The sequence below is a fragment of the Prionailurus viverrinus genome, chromosome E3 (assembly GCF_022837055.1).
Source record: "Prionailurus viverrinus isolate Anna chromosome E3, UM_Priviv_1.0, whole genome shotgun sequence".
NCBI lineage: Eukaryota > Metazoa > Chordata > Mammalia > Carnivora > Felidae > Prionailurus > Prionailurus viverrinus.
This window is the reverse complement of record NC_062576.1, coordinates 33,057,302-33,074,793: the sequence shown is the minus strand read 5'-3', so window position 1 is coordinate 33,074,793 and position 17,492 is coordinate 33,057,302. Positions and strand designations below refer to the sequence as shown.

At 51.3% G+C, this 17,492-nt stretch overlaps 1 protein-coding gene across 1 annotated transcript in view; it reads right to left on the bottom strand.

Moving 5' to 3' along the window:
- Window positions 1–14,658, bottom strand: part of TVP23A (trans-golgi network vesicle protein 23 homolog A) — a 32,305-nt gene extending 17,647 nt beyond the window's left edge. The window contains exons 1-2 of the mRNA XM_047838571.1: window positions 14,534–14,658; window positions 14,185–14,264 (exon numbers count right to left, since the gene is read on the bottom strand). Coding sequence (XP_047694527.1) covers window positions 14,185–14,264; window positions 14,534–14,542 — 89 coding nt within the window. The 5' untranslated portion in view covers window positions 14,543–14,658. The remainder of the gene's footprint in view (window positions 1–14,184; window positions 14,265–14,533) is intronic.
- Window positions 14,659–17,492: the final 2,834 nt, after the last annotated feature.

Here is a 17,492-nt window from a genome sequence, read left to right as displayed (position 1 = left end):
GTGGTTCTGCTTTCAAAAGTAAGTTTTCTCGGGGCACCTGGGTGGCTCAGTCGGTTAAGCATCCGACTCTTGATTTCAGCTCAGGTCACGATCTCGCAGTTCATGGGATCAAGCCCCACGTCAGGCTGTGCACTGACAGTGCAGAGCCTGCTTGCGATTCTCTCTCCCTCTTTCTCTGCCCCTCCCCTGCATGCACTCTGGCCCTCTCTCTCAAAATAAATAAACTTAAAAAAAAAAAGAAAAGAAAAAGAAAATGTCCTTTAAAAACTAAAAAATGAGTTTTCTTTTAGAGAGAACATATCAAATTATGCTTGAAGTGACGTGATGTGATGTCTGGGGTTTGCTTCAAAATAACCAGGGGATAATTCAAAGGACTGGCCATGAGTTTATCATTTCTGAAGCTGAGTGATGGGTCCATGGGGTTCATGATTTTATTCTATGTGGTGTGCGTGTTTGGAACTCTCTATAATATATATATATATGTACATAATTTTTTTTTTTTAAGTAGCCAAGGAAGTAGATGACTGCCTTGCAAATTTCAGTTCTCCTATTTAGTGTGTGACCTTAGACAAGTGACTCTACCTTCCTGGTCCAGCTTCCTCCCCTGAAAAATGGTGATAATCATATCTACTTCATACCAGTGCCTGGAGCCCGGGGGGCACTCTGTGCCCACACGCACGTCCGTTCCTTCTTTGGGCTGGGCTCTGTAAGTACCCAGCCTCTGAGATGTTCCCCAGTGATCCCAATCTCCTGGTGTTCACACCCTTGTATAGTCACCACCCACAGTGAACCAGGGCTGGTCTGCATGACTGATAGAATATACTACAAATGACTGTATGTCACTTCTGAGATTGGTCACTTTCTCTCGCTCTCTTCCTCTCTCTCCCTGGGAGAAGCCAGCTGTCTTCTGTTGTCAGCACTATGGAGAGGCCCACATGGCAAGGAGCTGAGGCGCCCAACCAACAGCCATGTGAAGGCGCCATCTTGGAAGTGGCTCCTCCAGCCCCAGTTGGACCTTCAGATGACCTCAGCCTTGGCTAATCACTTGACTGCAGCCTCATGAGACCCAGAACCAGAACCGCTCAGCTAAGCTGCTCCCACACTGCTGACCTTCACAGTGTGAGATAATAAATGTTTGCTGTCTGAACCCGCTAAGTCTGACGTAATTTGTTATGCAGCAGGAGCTAACTGATACAGGCTCTAATGTTGAAGAGTTTTAACTGTAACCCACGTTATGTTTTGTCAGGTGGTTTCAAAGGGAGGAAGGACAAGGAGAGTCAGGTTCCTCTAAGAATCCAGGTGGTAAAATGAAGGGTCCCAGGCTTACTTGGAGAGAGGTGGGGGTAGGGGGTTGAGGCCGTGGGGGCAGATGCTGTTACGCTCACCTCTTTTAAATGGGAGACCTAGAGTTATTAACCGAGGGAGAGAAAGGACTGATTTTCCAGAAGGCTGGAGTAGAAGCCAGCACAAAGGTATTTTAGAGCAGGTGGCAGGCACCTCAGAGAAGTCGAACAAGGTAAGAAATCCGTATTGTTACTTGTTTTTACCCTGGATCTGAGTGGGGTGCTTTCTTTGGGCACTGAAAATAGAAAGCAGAATTCACCTAACTCACCCATGTATGTGCTTTTATTTCTCAAGAGCTACTAGATTTTGCCAGAAAGGGCAGCATTTGAAGGCATCAAATGTTAGCTATTGTGTGAGGTTGGGTCTCTTGCCTGAATCTTGGAAGCTTCAGCTGCCTCATCCACAAAATGGAGAGAATCTGGTCTTTCCTTCCATTTTGGCCATTTTAACGTTTCTGGAATCAGGACGTACGCACAAATGGACACAATTATTAACATGGTATTCATTTCTTGCCCCACACCCCCAACAGCTATAACTGAACGTGCATCTTACAGCACCTTGGAAAGAAAGGCTGTGGGTGGTAGGGCCCAACTTGTAGGTTATTTAATGGGAGAACAGAAGTCATATTAACTCACATTAATGAACTTAACTGTTAATTCGTTCAGCAGATACCGAATCACCAGCACGGCCCGTGGGAGCCCTGTTAAACTAGGTTCTTTAGAATCTGTGTGACATTTCAAAACATACTTGTTCTTTCTGGCAACAAAAGAATTTGCCAGATCCAGACAGAGCCGTTTCTGCATCCAGATATGGAACCGGCTCCTCTCTAAGGAACCCTGGGCTCTTTGGCGAAGAGAATCAAAGACCATTCTGGGGGCTGGGGTGCAGCTCAGAGGTGGGGGAGGGCAAAAAATGCCATTTCTGGGCCACCTATTCAACAGTGACAGAGCTTGAGAGGTGCCTGGGTGGCTCGGTCGGTTAAGCATCAGCCTCTCGATTTTGGCTCAGGTCACAATCTCACAGCTGGTGAGCTCAAGCCCCACATGGGGCTCTGTGCTGATGGTGCAGAGCCTGCTTGGGATTCTGTCTCCCCTTCTCTCCAGTCTCTCTGTCATCTGTCTCTCCCTCCCTCTGCCCTTCTCTTCTGCTCACACGCGTGCTTTCTCTCTAAAATAAAAAATTAAAAAAAGAAAGGCTAGGAATATTCCAGAATAACTCAATGCAGTGGGTAATCCTGGGTTGGTATGCATACACACCTACACACACACACACACACACACAGCAAAGTATTAACAGCTGGTAAACCCAGGTCAAGGGCATGTGTTAGTTCTCTGTACTGTTCTTGCTTTCTGATAAGTTTGAATTTATTTCAAAGTAGAAAGGTTTTTAAGTCCTTTTCAGGATGCTGATTCAAAATATTTTCTTTAAAAAATTTTTTTTCATGTTTATTTATTTTGAGAAAAAGAGAGAGAGAGAGACAGAGCACAAGCAGGGGAGGGGCAGAGAGGGAGGGTGAGAATCCCAAGCGGGCTCTGCACTGTCAGCCTGACGTGGGGCTTGATTTCACAAACCGTGAGCTCACAACCTGAGCCAAAATTAAGAGCCAGTCGCTTAACCGACTGAGCCACCCAGGTGCCCCCAAAATATTATTTTCTATCAACGTATGCTGTTGCTGTGTTTTATGATTTCTTCCTCTGGGGCCCACAAACCATCACATCAAGAGCAGTAAGTTTCGTCACTGCTGCGCATGTGTATGTATGCAGGTGTTTGTGGGTCAATTTGGGGCCCAAACAATGACTAATGCTGCAATGAGAACTGTAGTTTAAGTTGTCCAAGGACATGGAATTAAACTTGCAATCAACATACACATGTTTTGAACTGGTCTTCAAAGTTGTTTAAGAAATAAGGAATTTTTAGGGGCGCCAGGGTGGCTCAGCGATTAAGCATCCGACTTCGGCTCAGGTCATGATCTCACAGTCCATGAGTTCGAGCCCCACGTCGGGCTCTGTGCGGACAGCTCGGAGCCTGGAGCCTGCTTCGGATTCTGTGTCTCCCTCGCTCTCTGCCCCTCCCCCCGCTCACGCTCCGTCTCTCTCCCTCTCTCAAAAATGAATAAACATAAAAAATGTATAAATAAACAAGTAAATAAATAGGTAAAATCAAACTCATTTAAAACACTTTCCTGGCCTAAGAGAGTATGTCGGAGGCTTGGAATCAGTACCCCTGACTATTCCTCTGCAATTTCGATTGTAAAGTACTTTAAAATCCAGGGCAGAGAGTCATGTGTATTGCAACGCAGGAAGAAGGTCAGGATCTGCTACAACGAGCTGTGGCTGCGTCTGAGTCACCCCGAAAGTACCTTGCTCCTGTAACGAGCGAGGAGTGACGAGGCCGCCCCGGGACACCCAAGGCTGAGCCCCGGTGTGAGAGGATTTCCTCAGGGCCGCGGAAGGGCCAGCCCCGGAGCTGGCCCATCACATTCTCACCCAGACCCACTGAGTTGGTCTCTACTAAGGAAATTCACGAGTACCACCGGGCACAATTGAGGGCTAAGCTTGGTTTCTGTACCCACCCTCCCGTGCCGAAGACAGTGGGCACGCTCCCTATCATCCACAAAGGGACAACCGAGAAAAATCTCCTGAGGGGCCTGGGACACAGAAAAGCTGTGCTTCCGGAGGTTTCCACACCCATATCCACAGGGACTGAGTCGGCACCTTCAGGGACGGGGCCTGAGGACCCGAAGTCTTGCTCCTTCTTTGAGGTCCCCAGAGATGCTGATGAAGTTGGGACCCCGAGGCTCCAAGACCTGCATCTAGGCTCCCCGCCCCACCGCTTCCAACCATCTCTCTCTGACCTTGGACTCCCACCCCCGGAGCTGGAAGAATCTGCACAAAGGTCCGTCTGAGCCCAGTCCCCAAGCGTGTGCCTGGAGTTCAGCCAGTCCAGGCCACCAGCAACTTCCACTCTGGCCCCTTCACCAGCCTCTTAACACATCTCGCTGCTTCCACCCTTGCCCTATGGCCACATGCCAGTCACAGGCAACTTTCTCAAGTGTCGGTCAGATCACACCGTCCCCTCCCTGCTCAAATCTCTACAAAGATCGCCCATCAGACGCAGATGAAATTCCAAATTCGCCACTGGGCTCTTCAAAGCCTCACATGTCCATCTTCCTAATCAATCTCCAACTGTCTCTCCCTCTCACTCCTCACTTCCTACATTGCTGGCTTTCCCTTCCTGGGACTATCCCTCTCTAAAGTTTCTTTGTTTAATAGATACTTGCTTAGATGGTCACTGCCTTCTCCTTAGTTAAAATGTAAGTTCCCTGAGGACCAGAACCAGGCCTGTCTGGTTTTCTCTGTGTCCCCCAGCACAGTGTTCAGCACACAGAGGCTCTAGAAAGTTTCTGTTGATTTAACGAACAAATGAAGTGAGCTCAGGAATAAACCAGTGGTTCTCAAAAGGGAAGTGATTTTGCTCCTTTTGCAAAAGCAATAAATATCTGGAGACATTTTCGGTTGCCACAACTCGGGGACCGCTACGATCCAGTGGGGTAGTGGCCAAGAAACGCTGCTACGGTGCACAAGACAGTCCTCTCAACAAAGAATGTCAGGCCCTGGGAGCAGCCGGGTGGCTCAGTCAATTCAGCGTCTGATTCTTGGTTTCGGCTGAGGTCATGATCTCATGGCTCAGGTTCAAGCCCCGAATCAGGCTCTGCGCTGACATTGTGGAGCCTGCTTGGGATTCTCTCTCCCTCTCTCTCTCTCTCTCTCTCTCTCTCTCTCTCTCTCTCGCTCTCTGCCCCTCCCCCACTCACACGGTCTCTGTCTCAAAATAAGTAACTAAACTTAAAAAAATAAATTAAAAAAAGAACATCTGGCCCCACACGTCAGTAGCATCAGCCCAGAATAAATGAATGAGTGAATTAAATCCTATGGGTCCTCACAGTTAGCTTCCTGTCCGATATCAAACATCAGAACCTGACCACCATCCCCCAGTGCCCTCCCTGATTGTGTGGGCCACACTTGAGCAAAAATCTCCTTCTGGTGATTTTATTGTTGGCGGGGCTTATGCAATCGATTTCATGTTAGCAAGAAATGTAAGTAAGGGGAAGTTAGGCTGCTGTTGATACAGGAGTTAATTTCAAAATATGAATTCTGTGCTCTAATCAAAGAGAACCGAAATTTGTCCAGTTCCCTGATTCTGCAGGCTGTTTTCCTTGGTAATCATGGACCTTCCTTAAAATTAAACCCTCAGCTCTTGGTGGGACCTGCTTACGTGTTGTATTTCTAGATGTTTAAAATAGATTTCAGAGTGGGGGGAGGGGCAGCACGACCTCCCCAAGGTCACTGGGGACAGGGGTCCAGGGGAGGGGTCCTCAATTACTGAGGCGAACACTTTCTGGGATAACAACAAAGAAAAACTGAAATTCTTCTCCTCCTTTCTGTGTTGGAGCATGGGGTGTGTGTGTGTGTGTGTGTGTGTGTGTGTGTGTGTGTGGCAATTAGAGATGCACCTGTGTTGATTTCAGAGCATTGCAGGTGGCCACCAAGGCTCTGTCTGTGGTCACATGCCGACTGCTCCTTCCTTGCCTCTCACCCCACCAGCTTCCCTTGGGTCAATGTCAAACGTAGAGGGGTTGGGAATGCTCTGAGTCCCCTCAAATGCAAATTTAACTTATCCAAATCCAAACCCTAGAGGGAGGGAGGGAGGGAGAATAACCCAATCAGGGTTCTCAACAGGGGTAATTTTGCCCCTAGGAGACATCTGGCCACTCTGGAGACTTTCCTGGCTGTCACTTGGGGATAGGGTGCAATGCTACTGTTGCTAAAATCGTACAATGCACAAGACAACCCCCACAAGGCAGAATTATCGATCCCAAATAGCAATTAGTGCTGACGTCAAGAAAACCCGCTCTGAACACCGGGAGCAATGCAGCACTCCCACAGACACAGGGGGCAATGTAACATATTCCCCCCCACACGGAAGCCCTACAAGTGCTGTTCCCAGGGTTCATCCCCAAGTGTCCCTCCCTGCGTGAGCATCTGGCCCCCTCAGCAGGGTGTGATCCAAGATTCAGACTCTAGGGCTCAGATCTGCAGCCTCCTAGCCGCGCGCCCCTGAGCAACTCCCTCAAGTCTGTCAATTGTGTTCACCCTGAAAGCACTAAAAACCATCGTATCCATTTCACGGGTTCGCGATACAGATTAAATGAATCGTAATTGCGGGGTCGGTGTTTGCTATTACTATTACTTTTCATTCCCTCTAACTTCCCCTCAAAAACAGCCAACAATTCCATCGGTGGCTCATTTGGATGAGCAGGCTTTATATCCCGCCTGGGAACACAAAGCGACAGTGGAGAGGCTTCCTGAGAGGCAGAACATTATTCTGCTGGACGGACTGGTCAGGGATTTGTGGGGGTAGTTTTGACTCCTGGTGATTTTTGCCCGAGGGCCTGGCCCCCGCTAACATGTGACTCCCTGGGGCATCTGGGACCACGGGACAGCATCCTCCTCAACTCGACACCCTGGGCAGGGGGAGGACCAGCCATGCAACACCGACTGAACCCCGCCAACAAACCAGCCCTGACAATTAGGACCAAAATCAGATGTAAGAACTCTGTCCGCGGCAAGAGGAAACCACCCTACTCAGGGGGATCCGCGGGACCCCATGGCCTTTGGGTCTACACGCATTGTGTAAAGACGGTGCCTTGAGAGTATAGACATAACTTTCAACAGGAGACAGTCTCCTGCTCCAGGGACAGCCGCAGTGTGATGTCCTGTTCCACCTGAGGACACGCCCCCACCCTGGCCCTGCCCACAGCAGCAGGACACGGAAGTCACACAGAAGGGGGATAACAGGCACCATTTATGAAAGCCACACAAGGCGCCAGGGGTCCCACTCAGCCGGCTATATACGTCGTTCGCCTCACCTAGTCCCCTTTACGCAACCCTACAATAGAGCCAATGTGATCCCCACTGGACAGACAAGAAGATGGGGATCTAGGAGGTGCTCTGACTTGGTCAAGGTCACTGCGAGTACAGGGTTACCATCAGGTCTTCCTGGGAATGTCCTGGGTCTCCCAGGGCAGTGTTGTATTTGCCCACTGGTAGTGTGGAATTGCCCATGGGTTGGAGGAAATGACCTGACAGGCAGGCCTGGACTTCAGTGAACCCTGGCTGGAGATGGGTGGACTCAAGATCCAAACCTGGGTCTGTCTGATCTCGAGTCTGGGCTCTTCCTACTCCTCGAGGTGGCTGGAAGCCCAGAGTACTCAATCAAAGCGGGTCTGTAACACAGCGTGGTTAAAACAGAGAGGCTGCTGTAGGGCTCAGCAATCTCCCTCCTAGGTTTATGCCCTAGAGAGCTGAAAAACAAATGTCCACAGAAACACTTGTACACGAATGTTCACAGCAGCACTTTTCGTAAGAACCAAAGAGCAGAGGGGCACCTGGGTGGCTCATACGGTTAAGCGTCCGGCTTCGGCTCAGGTCATGATCTCAAGGTTTGTGATCTCAGCCCCACGTCGGGCTCTGTGCTGACAGCTCAGAGCCTGGAGCCTGCTTCGGATTCTGTGTCTCCCTCTCTCTGCCCCTCCCCAGCTTGCACTCTCTCTCTAAAATAAATAAACATTAAAAAAAATTTTTTTAAAGAACTAAAGAGCAGAAATAATGCAAATGGCCATCAACTTACGAATGGAAAAACAAAATGTGCTTTAGCCATACGATGAAATATTATTCAGCCATAAAAAGGAACGAAGAAATGTGCAAACATGGCCAAACCCGGAAAACATGACGCTTAGCAAAAGAAGAAAGACAAAAGGCCACATGCTGGGTGATTCCATTTCTATGAGACGTCCAGAGCAGGCAAATTTGTAGGGGCAGAATGTAGATGGATGGTCGCCAGGGGCTGGGCGGGGGGAGATGTGGGGAAAGTAAGTGCTGAATGGGTACAGGGTTCCTGTCTGGGGAGATGAAAAAGTTCTGGAACCAGTCAGTGGAGACAGCTGCACAACCTTGTGAATATACTGAAAACCACACTGAGGTGTATTCTTTACAAGGGTGGTCTATGCACTCAGTCGGTTAAGCATCTGACTCGATTTCGGCTCAGGTCACGATCACACGATTTGTGACTTCGAATCTAGCATCGGGCTCTGCACTGATGGTGTGAAGCCTACTTGGAATTCTGTCTCCCTCTCTCTCTCTCTCTCTGCCCCCTCCCCACTTGCTCTCTGTCTCTCAAAATAAATTAAAAAACATAAACTTTAAAAGCTGGTTTATGATATGTGAGTTATATTCCAATTTAAAACACACACAACACAATAGGACACCAAAAGCAACCATAACGGAGGTAAAAACAGACAAAGAGAACTACGTCCAACTAAAAAACTTTTGTGTATCAAAGGACACAATCAACAGAGTGGAAAGACAACCTATGGAATGGGAGAGAATATCTGCAAATCACGTATCTCATAAGGGATTAACATACACAGTATATAAAGAAGTCCTACAACTCAACGGCAAAAACTCCACCCGATTAAAAAATGAGCAAAGAGGGGCGCCTGGGTGGCTCAGTCAGTTAAGCATCTGACTTTGGCTCAGGTCACGATCTCCTGGTTCATGAGTTCAAGCCCCACGTCCAGGTCTGTGCTGACAACTCGGAGCCTGGAGCCTGCTTCAGATTCTGTGTCTCCCTCTCTCTCTGCTCCTCCCCGACTCACGCTCTGTCTCTCTCCATCTCTCAAAAATGAATAACATTAAGGACAATGTTTAAAAAGACCTGAACAAAGGACTTGGATGGACATTTCTCGAAGGAAGACATACAAATAGCCAACAGGCGCAGTAGAAGATTCTCATCAACAATCACCAACGAAATGTCAATCGACACCCCATGAGACACCCCACATCCATCGGGACGGCTACTAGGAAAAAAAAAAACCCACAGAAAATAACAAGTGGTGGTGAAGATGTGGAGAAATTAGTCCTGCCCATCGCTGGCAGAATTGCCAAATGATACAAGCGTTATGGAAAATGGTACAGGAGTTCCCCCAAAAATTACACACAGAATTTCCTCAGGACACAGCAGTTCCACAGCTGGGCATGCACTGAAAGCAGCGTCTGGAAGATATATGTGTGTATCCACGTGCCTGGAGGTACTATTCGCAAGAGCTAAACCCAAGAAGCAAGCCAGGGTCCACCGACAGAAAAACGGAAGGACTCAGTGTGGTATATCACTGCTCGGCCTTTAAAAAGGAAATTCTGACACCTCCTAAAATATGGACGTACCTCAAGGACATTTATGTTAAGTGAAACGAGCCAGGCACAGATTCTATCTGATTCCACTTACACGAAGTATCCGAAGTTGTCACATTCACAGGGACAGGAAAAAGAAAGCTGGTTGCCAGGGACTGGGGCGGGGGAAAGGGGGAGGTGTTTAATGGGTACTGAGCTTCAGATCTGCAAGAAAGTTCTGGAGAGGTGCTGCACAACAGCACAAATATATTTAATGCTAGTGAATGGTAGGCTTAAAAGTCCTTAAAACTGGTAACTTTCAGGTTGTGGGGTTTTTCCACAATTAAAAAAAAAGGAAAGAAAGAAAGCAAGAGAGAGGCGGAAAGGAAAGGAAAGGAAAGGAAAGGAAAGGAAAGGAAAGGAAAGAAGGAAGAAAAGGAAAGAAAAGGGAGAAAGAAAGAAAAGGGAGAAAGAAAGAAAGAAAGAAAGAAAGAAAGAAAGAAAGAAAGAAAAGGGAGGAAGAAAGAAAGAGGAAAAGGAAGCCAGTGAGGAACACACACACACACACACACACACACACACACACACACTCAGAGAACTTGGCTAACAGTTCCTCTACATGCCCAGGTGTGCTGTGGGATCGCATCCTCCCCTGATACTGCCAGGTGCCCCCCCCCAAGACCCCCTTCCACAACACTGCACCTCGATGACCTAGAACTGGGGACAGGAAGGGGAGGAACAGGTCTGGTCTCTACCCCATGGCTCAGCACCTGATATCCAGCAGATGTTGGCTAATTATTTGCTCAACAAACTGTATAAAATCCACACGGTGAGGTCAAGCTGGTACAATTATACCCATTTTACAGACAGGTTAAGGAGGCTCAGCGAAACAAGGTGACCTTTCCAAAACCACAAAGACAGCAAGCAGTAAAAGAAGTGGCCCCAATATCCCAGACTCCTGCTATAGGGCCCCTTCCGTCACGTCACCTCCCTTCAAAGTCAACCTGGCATCCATTTCAACAGGACATTCCCAAGTGATTCTTGCCCTGTACCAGTGACTCTTAACTTCTTTGGATCATGGGCTCATTCGGCAATCTAATAAAAGTCTCAATCCTTTTCCTAAAGCAACACATAGGAAACTTAGACACTAGTTTTCGGAGGGTTCCTGGACCCCGTGAAACCCCTCCATTGACCACGTTTAGAACCCCCTTTCCGCCCTGCTATCCAGGAGCTCATTTATCCTCAAGAATTTCCAGCCATCTCCATATCCTTGATCATCAGAGTCAAGGAGAGATGCTATTTTAAATTCGCGTTCCCAGGCCCATGCCCTGTGGATCTGGTTAAGCAGGTGCAGAGCTGGGCCCAGAAACCTGCATGAGGCACACCAGAGGATTCTGGGATTGGCGGCTCTGAGACACATTTGGGTTCGTGAGCTGTGGCCGCCCTGACCTCTGAATGCTGCCCAGATGATCCCTCCAGCTCTCAGCCTCTCTCCTCAGCTGCCCACGAGACCCGGCTAGTAGACATTCCAGTACAATCCAACAAGGACTTCCAGAACCCAACATCCGTGACCCCAGAAGTGTTCCTTTGCCACGATCACTAGGCCAGAAACCCGGGCGTCGCCCTTTTACTGTCCCTGTCCCCACCCTACATCTTGACCATCACCAAGGCTGGCTGATTCTACTGCCTATGTGCCTCTGGGCACCCCTACTGCCCTCCATCACCCCTGCCAGCACCGCGGTCCAAGCTTCGGCTCCCTGTTTCCACCTTCCTCTACTGTCCATCCTCCGTCCTGCAACTCCGATCCTGTCACCGCCCGGAGCAAAGCTCTACAGTGGTGACCAAACTCTAGAACTGCACTGTCCAATATGGTAGCTGTATGTGGTTAGTGAAATTTAAATACAATTAGGGGCGCCTGGCTGGCTCAGTTGGTGGAGCATGGAATTCTTGATCTCAGGGTTGTGAGTTCGAGCCCCATGTTGGGTGTAGAGATTACTTAAAACGATACAATCTTGGGGCGCCTGGGTGGCGCAGTCGGTTAAGCGTCCGACTTCAGCCAGGTCACGATCTCGCGGTCTGTGAGTTCGAGCCCCGCGTCAGGCTCTGGGCTGATGGCTCGAAGCCTGAAGCCTGTTTCCGATTCTGTGTCTCCCTCTCTCTCTGCCCCTCCCCCGTTCATGCTCTGTCTCTCTCTGTCCCAAAAATAAAAAAAAAAAAAAAAAAAAAAAAAAAAAAAACGGAAAAAAAAAAAACGATACAATCTTTACGGGCACTGGGGCAGCTCAGTGGGTAGAGTGTGACTCTTGATTTCGATTCAGGTCATGATCTCACGGCTTGTGAGTTCCAGCCCCATGTGACGCTCTGCGCTGATGGTGCCGATCCTGCTTGGGATTCTCTCTGCCTCCCTCTCTCTCTACCTGTGCTCACGCTCTCTCTCAAAATAAATTAATAAACAATAAAATAAGATAATAAAATCTTTAAAACATAAATAAACAATGTAAGATCAAATGTCCAAAGTTCCGCCCAAAGTTCACACTAGCCACATACCAAATGGTGAAGAGCCACAGGGTGGCTGGTGGCTACCATATTGGACAGCACAGATATAGCACATTCCCGTCCTCACAGAAAGTTCTAGTGCACAGCAGAGCTCTACAACTGTGCTTACGAGCCCTTCGGGGTCTGGCAGCATCCTCTGCTCAGACCCCTCCCGGTGTCCTTGGTCTTGAGTCACAGTGAACCACTGTCAACTCCTGAAACTCATGCTCTCACCTCCAAACCAGTGCGTGTCATACCCTTCCTGCCTTCCCTGCTTGGCTAACTCCTCCCCACCCTTCAGGTCTCAGCTGCCGCCGCTCCCCTAACCAGGACAATTGTTCAAGCTCTTGCCCACCACGGCATTTAAACACTGAGACACAACAGCCACGGGAACACCTATGCCCATTACCCCCTCACCAGCAATTGTCAGCTAGGGGCAAGTCTGCCCCCAGGGAGACACCTGGCAGTGTCTAGATTCATTACTGGTAAGATAATACTGGCATCCGGTGGGTAGAGACCAGGAACACTGCTAGTATCCTACAATGCACAGGACAACCCCTACAACAAAGAGTCATCCAGCCCAAGATGTCAGCCATGTTGGGGTTGACCATCCCTGCTCCAGACTGGACAACTCCATAAAGGAAGGGAGTGCGTCCTGTATGCTATGTAGTCCCGGCCACCAGCCCAGAGTTGGCCATATAATGAGTACGGATGCTCTATAAGATTTTCTCCCAGGACTCCAGTTCCCTTACAGAGTCTTTCCTGAAAGACAATTAGTCACGGGTCATTATGGCAAGCTGAAGAATGCCCCTCCCCCAATATCCAGGTCCTAATCCCTGGAACCTGTGGATGTCGCTTGACGTGGCAAAAGGGACTCTGCTTGTGTGATTAAGTGAAGGATCTTGAGATGGAGGGCTTATCCTCGATAATCCGGACGGGCCCCAAATGCATTCACAAGCAACCCTAGCGGAGGAAGACAGGGACGTCTGACACAGAAAAGGCAGCGTGAAATGGAGCGGAGAGAGATTCAGAGATGCTACGGTGCTGGCCTCGCACCCACCGGAAGCTGCAAAAGGCAAGGGCCGGATTTTTCCCGACAGCCTCCGGCGGGGTATGGTCCTGCCGACGCCTTTTTTTGGCCTAGTGACACAGATTTTGGACCTCCGGCCTACAGAAGCGTGAGAGAATAAATTTCCGCTCTTTTTAAGCCAACAAGTTTATAGTAATTTGTCGTAGTAGCCCAGTGCAGTCATATTCCAATTTGGGCTTCAGTGTATTTGGATCGAGAACTGAAAAGGAACGGCAGGTAGGCACCAGACCCCCACCCCGCTGACTCGGAGGGCTGGAAGGAGAGATGGGAGTAAGGGTGGCTGAGCCATGGGCGTTTCTAGATGTGGCAGCTGCCCGGGTCATCGGCAACCATGTCTGTGGGTCATTCCTCACACCCTAGTCCTGCCACCTTCTGGGAAGATCTCTGGTAGGCAAGTGACTCAACCCAGGATACTATGTCAGTCTGTCTGGTGCTGACGCAGGGGTAAGAGTAAAAAGTTAAGCCCCTGTCCCGCTCTCCAGCCTCCTGCCAACCCCTCTCCTTTCCCCACCACCCCCAGACACAGGGGCCTTTCTCCAACCTTCCAACACAGCCCCAGGGCCTTTGCACCTGCTGTTCTTCTGCTTGGAACAGTCTTCCTCCAGAGTCTCCCATGGCTGGCTTCTCAGCATTCAGGTCACAGTTCAAATGCCACCTCCCCAGAGAGGCCCTTCCGAACTGCACGGCCTTCCCTCATCACCTGGTGAGTTTCTTCCCAAATCTTCTCATACTCTGTCATTATCTCATGACCATCTTTATATGCCTGTTCACTGTTACTCCCCCAGCACCCCAGACTTTAGGCCCCAGGAGGGTAGGGACCTTGTCTGATCTGCCCAGGGTATGTCCCTAGTCCTATGCCTGGCACACACTAGGTGCTCAACACATTCTGAATGAATGAATGAATGAATGAATGGGTGTGTGAGTCAATGTAATTAAGTGAATTTGCAGCTTTGGGTGATGCTTGCCAAAGCCGGGACCCTAACATACCTAATCTTGGCTTTCCGAAAGGCCAGCTCCTCTTCGTTGCCAAAGTCCAGGGATACGTCCTCAGTATCGTCCACCAGGGCCTGGGGGACACCAAACAGAGGTGGCAGGCAGGCAGGCGGTGCACATCCCCACCCCACCCCCTCGCTGGCAGGGTCCCTCCCCCGCGGCTGCAATCCCAGGCCTTCCACCCTCCTGGGTCCAGGAGGACCACTTGGGGTCCGGCCCAGGCCCAGGCCCCGGCCTGCGCATCCCTCCTCCTCATCCCTCCTCCTCGCTTCCCCCAGCGCTCCCGCAGGCTCCGCCTGTCATCTCCCCCACCCTCCTGCCCCCGGCCTCCCCGCGGCCCTACCTGCTTCATCCTCTCCCCAGAGCCCACCTGGAGCCCACAGCCCAGGCTCAAGGACTCCGCCTCTCGCTGCCTTGGGCCCGGTGGGGAGCGGCGGGGGGAGCTTGCGCTCCTTGGTGCTGCCTCGGTGCAGGTCGCGGGTGGAGGCGGGGCGCGCAGGGCCCAGAGCGCAGTCGCGGGCTGGGGGAGGTGGGCTCGGCCGACCGGGCGGGGGCGAGGCTGGCGAGGGTCCGGGGGCGGGGCTGGCGAGGGTCCGGGGGCGAGGCGGGGCGGGGCGGGGGTCCGGGGGCGGGGCTCACTGCGGACGGCGCCTAGGAAAGAAAGAGCTGTCGCCCAGAGTGGAGGGATGGAGGACCGAGCAGCCGCCTGGAGGGGACGATTCGGGCTCAGAGGCGCATTTGGGGACTACGAACTGATTCTGGGAGGCACAGAGCGGGTGGGCCAGTGAATGAGGCGGAGGTCCTATAACTGTCGTATGGGCTAGCGAACTAGTGAATCGTGAACGAATGCCAGTGATGGGCAGCCTCATTCGGCGTCTGGAGAAGGCCAATGTTTCCCAAACGTCTCTGATCCCAAGAATTCTGCCCCCACCCCCCGCCCCCCGGGTCCTTATGAAAAGCAGATTTCCTGGCCCAGCCCTGGAGATTGGGAAGGCCTGGAATGCAGACTCTGGGACCTGTCTTTCAACAGGTGAATCTGCTGCAACCAACAACCACTGTTGCGCACAGTGAGATCTTCACTCATCCGGGGGCCAGACACACTGAGCACAAAATAAGTATTATTAGCAGTGATGGTAGTGATTCCGGATGTTAAGGCCTCCCCAGGTATCTCCCAGGAAGGAAGGCTGGCCGCCTGAAAGTCTTTCCTGGCCGAGGACAAGGACCCTCCCCCTCTCCTGACTCCACTAGTCCCCAGCTGCCTGGGATGGGACACTCAGGGGAGGGCAGGTGGAGGTGAGAAGCCGTTGCAAAACATTTAGGGGCTTTTCCTCCGACTCTGAGAGTCACCAGCTGTTGCTATCTGTTAAGTTGGGGCTCAGAGAGTCCCCACGGGGGTGAGAAGGTAGGAAACCCCCCTTGGAAATCCCATTTGGGGACAAACTCATTCTTGGCGATCTGGTTGGGGGTGCCTTGAGAAATAGCTGTGCCTCTGCCACGTGGAAGTCACCCCACAAATACAAGGTCGTGCCACTCTGCCCCTTCCTGACCTGTCCACATCGGGGCACGGGCTGAGGGTGCAGATACCAGGGCCAGACCTGGGGGCTCAGCATTTGATCCCCAGGAAGAAATGCTCTCCCAGCTGGCCCTCGGCAGGGTCAGCCAGTAGAATTTGAGGGGTAGGTGGGGAACACCTGGGTTCTGCAGGGAATTAAGTCATCATTGACTTTGAAATCAGCTGCAATGGATTTACCTGGGTCTCCTGGTTCAAAGGCAGATTCCGGGGCCCCACTCCAGGCCTTCTGAATCTCCAGGGCCAGGGCCTGGGCATCTGCCTTTAGTATGGGCTCTCAGAATCTCTGAGAGCAGAGACTTTGGGGAAACACTGACCTTCTCCCATCGCACTGTTACCGCTGAATATGGCCACTGGGATCCTGACAATTGTCACCTTCTGCCCGTCCAGGCTCAGGAGGGCGTGGAGTGCAGTTTCAAAGAGCGGCCTCGTCTCTGATCCCTGGCCCTGGGGCCAGACCAACCTCAAGGAAAGAGCCTCCAGGCTCAGGCGCCCACTGGCCTCTGAATGGTCCTTGGAGGTCAACACCTGGAGCTGGGCAGGCCAGACTGGGAACACGGCTCCACCATTTCCTGTCTGGATGGTCTCGGGCAGGGGACTTCACCTCTCTGGCCTCAGTCTCCACACCTGTAGAATGGGGCCACACCTTCCCTCGGCCCCGTCATCAAGGATGATGCAAGACCTGGAGAAAGCACATGGAGAATGCCCTCCTCAGAGCTGGGGCTCAGGAAACAGCGGCTCTGGTGACGGCCACTCGTGGTCATCAGCAGCAGGGCCTGGGGCAGCACATAGGAAGTGAGCCCCGTATCAGAATCACTCCTTCCACTGAGACACGTCTGTCTTAATGGGAGTACAGGAACTGCACACCCAGCTTGGTGGCCCTTTCCCAAACACCTACTGTGGGTCCCGGGGCAAATGGCCCCGGGGACAGAGGACTGAGCACCATCCTCTCCCCCGGATGGGCCCCCAGGAGCCCTAGCTCAGAAAGCAGCAGCTTGGGTGTGAACTGACATGACTTAACTCCGGAGCCTAGAGCCCAACCAGGGAGGTGGGTGCGGTGGGGGGGGGAAGGGGGGTCGGCCTGGCTGGAATGTTCTGATCCTTACCCCGCGGGAGACAGCTGGCACAGAGGCTTGGTGGGGGTCACACCTGGGGCTGGAAAAGCCTGTCCCCCACATCTGGCAGGGCGAAAACTGCAGCCTCCAAGGCCTGTCATCCCTAGGCCTGCATTGCCGTGGGTGGTACTCGTTAAGACCCACCCTGACAGTGGCCCTGTCATTCCTCCTCAGTAGGGCTGAGGATCTCCCAAGTAAAAAAAAAGGGAGCCCGTGGGATGCCCGTGTGGGTCAGCTGGCTGGGCGTCCGACTCTTGATCTCAGCCCAGGTCCTGATCTCAGGGTTTCGGCTTCGAGCTCCGTATCGGGATCCACACTGTGTGAAGCCTACTTAAAAATAGTAATAATAAGGGAGCTCAGTGAAATGGAACTTGAGGGCAACAACAAACCACTTTTTAACAACATTTTTAATGTGTACTTATTTTTGAGAGAGAGAGAGAGAGAGAGAGAGAGCACGAGCTCGAGTGGGGAGGGGCAGAGAGACACCGAGAGGGAGACACAGAACTTCACATTTTCAGCTCACGAGCATCAGCATGTGTGGCGAACAAGTGCTGATGCCAAGGAAAGAGCAGGTGCAAAGGCCCTAAGCAGGGAAGGACCCGGCCGTGTCCTAGCAT